The sequence below is a fragment of the Atta colombica genome, unplaced genomic scaffold (genome assembly GCF_001594045.1).
Source record: "Atta colombica isolate Treedump-2 unplaced genomic scaffold, Acol1.0 scaffold12, whole genome shotgun sequence".
In the NCBI taxonomy this organism is placed as follows: domain Eukaryota; kingdom Metazoa; phylum Arthropoda; class Insecta; order Hymenoptera; family Formicidae; genus Atta; species Atta colombica.
This window is the reverse complement of record NW_017259206.1, coordinates 6,757,880-6,767,855: the sequence shown is the minus strand read 5'-3', so window position 1 is coordinate 6,767,855 and position 9,976 is coordinate 6,757,880. Positions and strand designations below refer to the sequence as shown.

The 9,976-nt window shown below is 32.1% G+C and overlaps 1 protein-coding gene across 3 annotated transcripts in view; it reads left to right on the top strand.

The window, feature by feature from the left end:
• The window catches only part of LOC108694258 (bumetanide-sensitive sodium-(potassium)-chloride cotransporter), a 21,304-nt gene extending 11,383 nt beyond the window's left edge, over positions 1 to 9,921 (top strand). For 2 of the 3 annotated variants that reach the window (XM_018203629.1, XM_018203631.1), the window contains exons 3-18: positions 3,694 to 3,853; positions 3,929 to 4,024; positions 4,679 to 4,870; positions 5,115 to 5,291; positions 5,410 to 5,549; positions 5,831 to 6,127; positions 6,404 to 6,629; positions 6,686 to 6,807; positions 6,884 to 7,019; positions 7,101 to 7,312; positions 7,385 to 7,626; positions 7,696 to 7,841; positions 8,184 to 8,508; positions 8,604 to 8,776; positions 8,894 to 9,002; positions 9,492 to 9,627. In XM_018203629.1, the coding sequence (XP_018059118.1) occupies positions 3,694 to 3,853; positions 3,929 to 4,024; positions 4,679 to 4,870; positions 5,115 to 5,291; positions 5,410 to 5,549; positions 5,831 to 6,127; positions 6,404 to 6,629; positions 6,686 to 6,807; positions 6,884 to 7,019; positions 7,101 to 7,312; positions 7,385 to 7,626; positions 7,696 to 7,841; positions 8,184 to 8,508; positions 8,604 to 8,776; positions 8,894 to 9,002; positions 9,492 to 9,627 (2,889 nt within the window). Of the gene's footprint in view, positions 1 to 3,693; positions 3,854 to 3,928; positions 4,025 to 4,678; positions 4,871 to 5,114; positions 5,292 to 5,409; positions 5,550 to 5,830; positions 6,128 to 6,403; positions 6,630 to 6,685; positions 6,808 to 6,883; positions 7,020 to 7,100; positions 7,313 to 7,384; positions 7,627 to 7,695; positions 7,842 to 8,183; positions 8,509 to 8,603; positions 8,777 to 8,893; positions 9,003 to 9,491 lie in introns of all 3 variants that reach the window. The other variant, XM_018203630.1, reaches the window with a different exon arrangement.
• Positions 9,922 to 9,976: the final 55 nt, after the last annotated feature.

Sequence of the window (9,976 nt, the reverse complement as noted above, 5' to 3'; positions counted from 1 at the left end):
ATTATAATGCTATGCAATGTAAGAAATTATATATAAAGAAATAAGAAATTATATATTAAGTAAGAAATTATATATTATGTAAGAAATTATATATACGTATAGAAAGCACCGAGTTCAACGTGTTAAATCAAATTATCTATACAACAGATGTTGCGCCGTTAGTCATGCTTCATTAATGCAAATGAGGAAATTTTTCAGACGTAGATTACCACGGCGCATATGAAATCATATAAGTATGTAACTGTTGGGTCAAAGTAAAGACCTGTCACGTTCGCTCATGCAATTAAAGTCCGTCGTTCGAGATGATGATGATGACAAATACTCCGAGACAGTCTCATCAGCTCGCACTACTAAGACGACATAATTCCCGTCTGAGAAATCAATCCCTTCGAATGATTCAGAAATGTGACACTTGGAAGATCAAATGGGTCCATTTATCACATACTGCGTCGATAGATCTCGCGGTAATTAGACATACGAATTTATGTCACGAATTTTTGTTGTAATTGGACTGTTGATAATTGAGCGACATTTCTCTCACATGTCTTGTCATGTGACATAATTTTTCGAGTCAGGCTGATGTTCTTAATTGGCTGCAATTAACAATTGTCTACTTCTTTTTAGATCGTGGCTCAATGTAATACAAATAAGAGAAGTTGATTACCTGCATTGTATATAGCGTGGTAAAAAATACCATTGTCATATTAAGGTGTTAATTATGTTAATTGCATTTGAGAAAATGAAGAAAATTTAACAGAATTAGAAGAAAGTATACTTTTGCAAACATTTAGACACATCTTCTATAAAAAACAAAATACTTTAACAAGAATTTAATGTAATTTAAATTGATCTGTATTTACACCCCGCATTCAATGAAACACGAATAGCTTTATTTATCTTTATGTCAATATCGTTTATTACTATTTACATGTGACATTGGTTCTTAATAACTACTATATTTAAATAGCTTGACCTATTGATTTTAAGTGCAAAAGAAAAGTTTCCTGAATCCCGTAAAGCCTATCGTTATGAAGAATTTGCAGAATTGCGAGTATAATTATGCGAAATAAGCAAAAAGTGTAAAAAATTTCAACGATAATATTTTACAATTGTAATTGACAAGTCGACTGTCGATCCAAGTTGGATCGACAGCCGATAGCTCTATTACGCGAGGAGACACAATATCTATTCAAATTTTTAAAAATATTTTCTTATATTTTACAAAAGTAAAATTGATATAAAGAGAACATATATAAAAGCTAAAAAAATATATTGTCAAATCTTTCTTATTTTTTCCCAAATTAATTAATTTCTTTGTGGCACATATTTTTAATGACCAATAGAATCATGCATTTATATTTGCGGTTCGATACGGTAATGACCAAAAAAGTATATTCCGAATAAATTACGAATCTCTGACAGATAAGCGTTATTTGAATATACTCGTGATATGTCGTAGTGGAAGATGCGAGCATATACGAGATATAAGAAGGCTCCATATATAGACAGCTTTTATTCTTCCTGTATTGTACACTGTCATAAACCATTTACGCTCCTTTATGTGTGTAAGAGACGTGCAATGTATACACATAAATGTTTGACTAAAAAGTTTTAGTAGCCTTTGTAGGTTTCAGTTGACTGCTCTTTAAGAATCTCAGAAATGAATAATTAGATTTATACCAACTTCTCATGAAATTAAGGGAATTACGTAATGAAGTTTTTAAAACTTGATACAGACATACAAAACAAAATTTAATGTTTGATCGGAGATTGGATAGTATTCTTATGTATTTTGATTCTCTGAAACCGAATCCGATGTCCAAATTACTTCATTATGTCATAATTTTTCTTATCGATGAAAAATCGAATTCGATTAAAGCGTCAAAATATAGGAATAAAAAGTGATCTAATCATTTTTGAGGGATTAAAAAATTTTTGTGTATCTCTATAATTGAATGATTATTATTTTCGAGATAATACATGTAATAAGAAACTTTTACGTGAAAAGATATCGATTTAATTCATTAGAAAGAAATAAGGAGATTTGTTTTTACTATTGCTTTACTGGTTTTTAAAATTTATCTATTTTTTATACGGTGTCATATTTTTTAGAATTTGTGTGATGGAAATAAAAATATTTTTGATAATATATTTAATGCAGAGACAAATAAAGAAATAGCCGGTTGTGTAATAAAAAAATAAAATTTGGCGAATTATCAAATACAGAATAGAGATAGATAGAGTAGAAAACAGAATTGTGATTTTATGAAAGGTTTATGATTTTATGAAAAACTCATTTCACAATTATACCGAATTTTAATGCAAGATATTCGAGGATAAAATGAAAAATCACGGAATGGATTAATCGCCTGATTGTGAGATAGAGTTTTAAGTCTTTAAGAGGAGTGACAATTCAATCAAAATCGAATTGACAATAATTGATGATGCAGCTTTGTTATTTATCTGATGATGTAAATTATTAACATACGCAAACGAATAAAATATTTCTTTATGGTATTCATTTCAACCATGTTTGTGTATATTTTAAAGATTTCGATTTGATTCCTCGATTACTCATTCATTTCCAAGACCTCTGTAAATGTTTAGTAAGACTCACTTAATCCGGAAATTATTAATCATTGATTGTCAGTGCTCAAACATACGTCATAAGACATAATTTTTTTTCCATGAAGACGAAGAAACTTTCTATGATAAGCTTAAGTTTTAAATAAGTTTCATAAGCCGTAAAAAATTGACCGATATCACAGTCAAATATCAAGAAAAATAATCGATTGGTGATGATTGGTTAATTTCTTACAGCTTAATGAGCTTAATTCTACAATATAAGCCTAAGTTTTAAGTTTTAAGTCATAAGATATTAACCAATCAATTGAATATGAGAAAAACAATCGATTATGATTGGTCAATTTATTAATACAGCTTGAGATTTAAAGCTTAGGTAATGGCTTATTGTAAAAATCCCAAAAGACTTAAGCGTTTTTCAAATATAATAATGTTCCAGAGATATTTCCAATTTTTTTTTTTAATTAAGCGATCTCATGTGCGATTCCGCAACTTTTCGGATTCGGACGTCACATGGCACATTGCAGACATGAAGCCGGTTATACGAGGCTCGTCTTATGTAAATCGTTAAGACTTCTTGGCCATGTGACGAACCCTTCCTCGAAACCGGAGTCACCTTCAATAAGCGCCTCTGAATCTCTAATCCGCTCGTCAAATCTTACCGGCTGCTCGGTAAGACGCGAAATCGTCGCCTCGTCATCTGCAACAAATCGTTTGGATTCATTTAGAGAGTTCACCTTGAAGTCTCTCGGTACGTCGATTATTCCATCGGATTGATGAAGACATTATCTCAACGACACGGGGCATTATTCCTCGCATAATTACCGGTCGCATTTTATAGACACGATTGCACGATATGTGATGTGCATGGAAAAGCAGTCGTCTCTTATGGCAAACAAAAGAAAGTGCTTAACGCTTTGGGAAAAGTCTTTCTAAAGAAACTTGAGGGAGGAGAATGAAGTCACAACGCTCAGCTTGGATTATTGATCTTAATTACGAGAATTGCGAAACGCTCAAATAATAATATGAAAACTTTTACTGAAGTATCTTATTATATGATGTCAATTTGATTAAAAAAAATATTCAGTTTATCGAACAATTTGTTTTCAGGGCTTTGGCTCGCATACATTAACTATTCCACAATTGAAATCCACGGCACCAGGAGTGAAATTCGGATGGATCCAAGGAGTGCTGATGCGATGTCTTCTCAACATCTGGGGGGTGATGCTTTTTCTGCGACTCTCCTGGGTCGTAGCGCAGACCGGAGTGGGTAAGTGCCCTATTATCGAATCATACTTCTTGATTCATTGGATTCCTGAGATTTTAACGTCGATGTTTGTTCCAGGCCAGGGTGTTTTGCTAATTCTCACAACGACAGTAGTCACGACAATTACATCCTTGTCGATGTCGGCAATCAGTACGAACGGTCTTATCAAAGGAGGTATTATTATGCGCTAAAAATAACAGAACTATAAATCTACAACACTGAAAAGTAAAGAAGAATAAATAAAAAGTACCATTTCTTACAATTTAAGAATTATGTGAATTAAGAACGACAGAAAATATATTTTATTTCACCACAATATATTTTCAATAAAACATTTTGTTTTATAATGTAATGTATTTCGTGGTAATCATACACGAAAATTAATATATACAGAGATATCTAAATTGAGACATTTGAATATTTTGAAAAGAAGTTAAAAAAAATGTTTCAGACAAAAATTGCACCATCTGAAAGACAAATAAAATAAATTTTCAAAAAAATTGATTTTTCAAGATTACGTTATCGCTATTTTTTTTAAATAAAATTATATTTTTTAAATATAATATGAATCTTGTTATCTCTTATATAAAAATATTAAAGTAGAATTATAAAAAAACTAGTTTATGAGAATTGCCTCTCGATTGCTTTTCTTATAAGTTCTTTTATAACAGATAATGTTAATTTATTATACTTTTCATTTATACTTTTATCAAACTAATGGATATTTCTATAATTGTTTGCACATATTTAAACTGTCTCGATAAATTTTTTCGTTGATATAATAATTCTGTAATAATTGAAATGTATATATTTTCTCTCTTTTTGCAGGTGGAACTTATTATATGATTTCCAGGTCATTGGGACCTGAGTTTGGCGGATCTATAGGTCTTATATTTTCTCTAGCGAACGCTGTCGCCTGTTCCATGTATGTAGTCGGCTTTTGTGAAAGCTTGGTGGATTGTCTACGTCCTTTCAAGGCCTGCATAATCGATTGCGCGACTATGGACATCAGAATCATAGGTTTATAAACGTTTATATAATTCCAAAAGATAAAAAAATATTGTAATTTTGATTAAATAATATTCTCGTGTAAATTAACATTTAACAATTACTTGTATATTTAAACACTATCACTAATGTAATTTTCCATAGTGTCAATAATTGAACTTGCAATTAATTTAATTACATCGCTTTTAAGCCCTCTTTTAATTCTTATTTTAAAGTCTTGTCGAGGACGATGCGAATTACACTTACGGATTTGCAGGCTGCATAACGATAGTCGTGCTTCTGATAATTGTTATAATCGGCCTAGAATGGGAGGCAAAGGCTCAAATATTTTTGCTGATAATTCTTCTCGTGGCTATTGGTGATTTTATGATTGGCACTTTCATGGGTCCCAAGAGTGACTTGGAGAGAGCTCAAGGATTCGTTGGTTACAGCGGTAATATTGCATCAACATTTTTTTTCACGTATTCTTTCAACATTATTTATGTAGTAATTACGAGAAGTCGTAATTAATGGGTATTGAATTAATTTTTTCATCAATTTATGATTTATAGCCGAGCTGTTCAAGGAAAATTTTTATCCAAACTATAGATACAGCGAAGGCGTGGAACATAATTTCTTTTCAGTTTTGGCCATCTTCTTCCCAGCGGCAACAGGTATCCTGGCAGGTGCGAATATATCCGGTGACTTGAAGGTAATTTAATTCTTTCGTCTATAAGAAATTACTAAGATATTTATAATTAAATGCTTGCATCACTGTATAATTTATGCAATGTCTATTTAATTATTCATCAGTTTGCATATTCGATAAAATTATCTTTATATTGTTATAAATTACTTTCTCGATCGATGAGTAATAACAAAATTTACGTTTTATTTTTTAATTATATGATTATAATTACTGAAATCCACGAGTATTTTATGTGATGGAAACGCAAAAGTTTTGTACCACTTTTGAATCTTTGAATTCGACAGGATCCACAAACAGCAATACCGAAAGGCACATTACTCGCGATTTTTCTAACGTCATTGTCATATCTAATGATGGCGATTATGGTTGGTGGTACCGTTATGCGAGACGCGACCGGCAACATTACTGATTTATGGACATACAACAGCTCTCTTTTGGCAATGCCTTTTGGTGCAGACAATGACACTGCGATCGAAAACAGTACAGTTATCGAGAATGTCACTCGTACATCCTGGAGTATATACGGAACGGATTTTAATTGTACTGCAGGATGCAAATATGGCACCCACAATAGCTTTGAGGTGCATAAAATTATTAACAAATTATTATTTACAAAACTAATCTCTGAAAATATTAATTAAATAAAAATAAAAGATATATATGCTAAATTTGAATGGTCATTGATATAAAGGATTATGATAATAAATAGTAATTATCAATTATTAAGAAATAATATTAGGTGTAGTAAAAAGAAATCCATTATTTTTCCATTCAATTTCATGCAAAAATAATGGATTTCTTTTTATTACACCTAATATTATATGAAAAAACTGAAATAGGCATGACACTATTTCTAGGTGATCCAATTAGTTTCTGCTTTTGGACCTATTATCTATGCTGGTTGTTTCGCGGCGACGATTTCAAGTGCTTTAGCATCGCTGGTTTCAGCGCCGAAAGTATTTCAAGCACTCTGCCTTGACAAGCTATATCCAGGAATCGCGTGGTTTAGTGGAGAGAAAAATAAGGAGCCAATTCGCGGTTATTTACTTACTTTCGTTATTGCCGTCGCTTTTATTCTGATAGGTGAGTGGTAATTCTATATATATATATATATATATATATTTCAATTTTTTTTTTAGGTGAATTAAATGCAATTGCGCCGTTGATTTCGAATTTTTTCTTGGCTGCCTACACTCTCATCAATTTCAGCACATTCCATGCTTCCTTGGCTAAACCGATCGGATGGCGACCAACTTTCAAGGTACTGTAGCGTAAAAATATATCTATGGTGTTATTATATTTTCATTCTATCTAATATTATTCTATTTTTTTTTTAGTATTATAATATGTGGCTTAGTCTCGCTGGTGCTATCCTTTGCGTTTCTGTGATGTTTCTGATCTCATGGTGGACGGCTTTAATAACGTTATGCGTAGTCTTAGCGTTATATTTAGTAGTCTCGTATAGAAAACCTGGTAATTTACGCAACAAAAATTTATCTTTGTTTAATGCTGCTTTTTTCAATACATTGCGCTCTTCATGAAAATATATTACAGATGTAAATTGGGGCTCGACTACACAAGCCCAGACCTACAAAAACGCGTTAACTGCGGTGCAGCAATTGGATCGGGTGGAGGAGCACGTGAAAAATTACAGACCGCAACTCTTGGTTCTTACTGGCGCGCCCAATGCGAGATCATCTCTTGTCGATTTCGCTCATCATATTACTAAACATCAGAGTTTATTTATTTGTGGCCATATTATTGAGGTATGGCTTGTTTTTATTTTAGCCGATTTGATATACCTATTCGATAATATATCTTATATTCATGTCCTTCAGACACCCATATCATACAAAACGCGCAACAGCATGGTGCAGAATTGTTCTTCCTGGCTCAGGGCAAACAAGATTAAGGCATTTTATTCACTGGTGGATAGTTCGAATTTTCAAGATGGAGCTACTTCGCTCCTACAAGCCGCTGGACTTGGGAAAATGAGGCCTAATATCTTGCTGATGGGTTACAAGCAAGATTGGGCTACTTGTCCCCGGGAAAATCTGAATATGTATTTCAACGTCATGCAGTAAGTTCTTGTGTGTATCACACTTCAGTTAACTTAAAATAAACAGAACTAACTTTTTCTGTATCTCAGCAAAGCTCTAGATATGCATATAGCAGTGGTGCTTCTCCGACTTCAAGAAGGTTTGGATAGTAGTACGATCGGAGATGTCGAAGATTCAAAGAGACTCGCACCTACTTCGATACCTGGCAATCAGAGTTTCTCGCAGCTTAGTCAAGGTTTTTGACAAAAACTAAATTTTCTTATTTTCTAACATATATCTAATATTTCTGATTAGTATTAGGTGTTGCATACATTACTGTTCAAAAGTTAGAATATCTCTAAATTTTGAAAAGAAAAATCGACTTTATTAAAAATACGAAAAATTTATGTAATTTCAATCATAAATTTTTGTCCGAGAGTATACATTCAAGAAAAAAATTGATGTCAATAAAATAATTATATCTGTAAAGAAGTGTTTTTATATAAAAGCTATAGAATACTTCATAACGTGTATGTCATTAGTGTAGTAATATATCTTTTTCTGAAGAACGATGCTTGATAAATTATAATTATTGCAGCTAGTAGCACGTCTGACATATCAATCCCCGGCAGTCCCGCACCGAGACGTTCGAAAACAATTAACGAGTATCCTAATCCATCCTCCGAGGAGCAACGTGAAAATCGATCAAATATAGTGCCAATCACAAATATACTTAATGTAGTAACGAAATTTCAACGGAAGCATAAGAAGGGTACTATCGATGTATGGTGGTTGTATGATGACGGTGGTTTAACGCTTCTGTTACCTTACATTATTAGCACGAGACGTAATTGGTCTAACAGCAGATTGAGAGTGTTCGCACTTTCTAATAAGAACTCTGAACTGGAATATGAACAAAGGAAGCAAGTATTAATTTTTGATGATGAATTTCTTCTAGAAATAATTACATAAAATAATTTTTTCTTGATGATATTAATATTATTAATTTTTTTCATAGTATGGCGAGTCTTTTATCAAAATTCCGGATAGACTATTCTGCCCTAAAAGTTATACCGGATATCTCGAAGTCGGCACAAGCTGGTACAAAGACATTCTTTGATTCGTTAATAGCCGACTTCCAGGAATTAGCCGATTCGAAAAATTCGAACGACGATGACGACGATGATATGAGTAATTTCAAGTTTATTCTATAAATAGTATAAAATAAAACTATAAAACATAAAATAAAACTAACAAGCTATTAATGTCCTATCAATATATATGTAACAATTCGATTGTTTTCTTTAGATATTATTAAAGATTCAGAACTTATGGCGATGAAAGAAAAAACTAATAGACATCTCCGTTTACGTGAATTGTTGCTTGAAAATTCCATGGAAGCCAATTTAGTCGTTATGTAAGTAGTATTTGTTATGAATTTTTATATTGATAAGGCAACACAACCAAATGTCTTCCACTTTTAACAAGTTTCGAATATGTTAGAATGTAGATAAAAGTGAGAAACATGTATTTTTTTAATAAGAGTAATGTAATTTGAATCATATTGTGTTCTGTCTATATCGAGATGAAGAGATATAGAGATATTGATATGATTCGATTCTTTCTAAAGCCTTGTATCCACGATATCAGAAATCATTCTGAGATTTCGGAGAAAGAATTAACGAATTATATTTGAATAATTTCGGCCTTTTGACCAATAGTTAATTTTCTTCTTCGTCCAAGATTTTAACATCGTGAACACAAGGAGCATGGATGTTAGAATCAAAGAATGCGCAGTCTATTACGTTTAACATATTCAAAGCTTATTAAAATCGAAGGATATTTGATTGTGTTTCCTTGTAATCTTTGATTGTTTTTTTTCATTAATGTATTGTTTGATTTATAGGACATTACCGATGCCTCGGAAAGGTGCTGTATCAGCGCCTCTTTACATGGCGTGGCTAGAAACACTTACACGTGACATGCCGCCGTTTTTATTGGTCCGAGGCAATCATACGTCGGTTTTAACGTTTTATTCATAATATTAATGTGAAACCGATTGATAAGATGTTGTATTTACAAAGCTATAGAATGTCACATAGCAAGTGACGATATCGCAGTATTACAAGTGAAAAGAAAGACTTATAATCATCTATATACGCAGAAAAAATTGATTCGACCATGGCAGAATGAAACATCCAGTGACATACAAGTAATAGACAAGCTAATGATAATGAGCCTTTATTATTGTATTATGTATGGGAAAACATACGTTTGTGAATGAACCATTATCGAAGAATGTGCCTAAATATTCTTTTGAAAATGTTCAGTTTTATAATATGAGACTATATTTTTTTTAATGATTGGAATATATAATTTCTAGATTCCGAA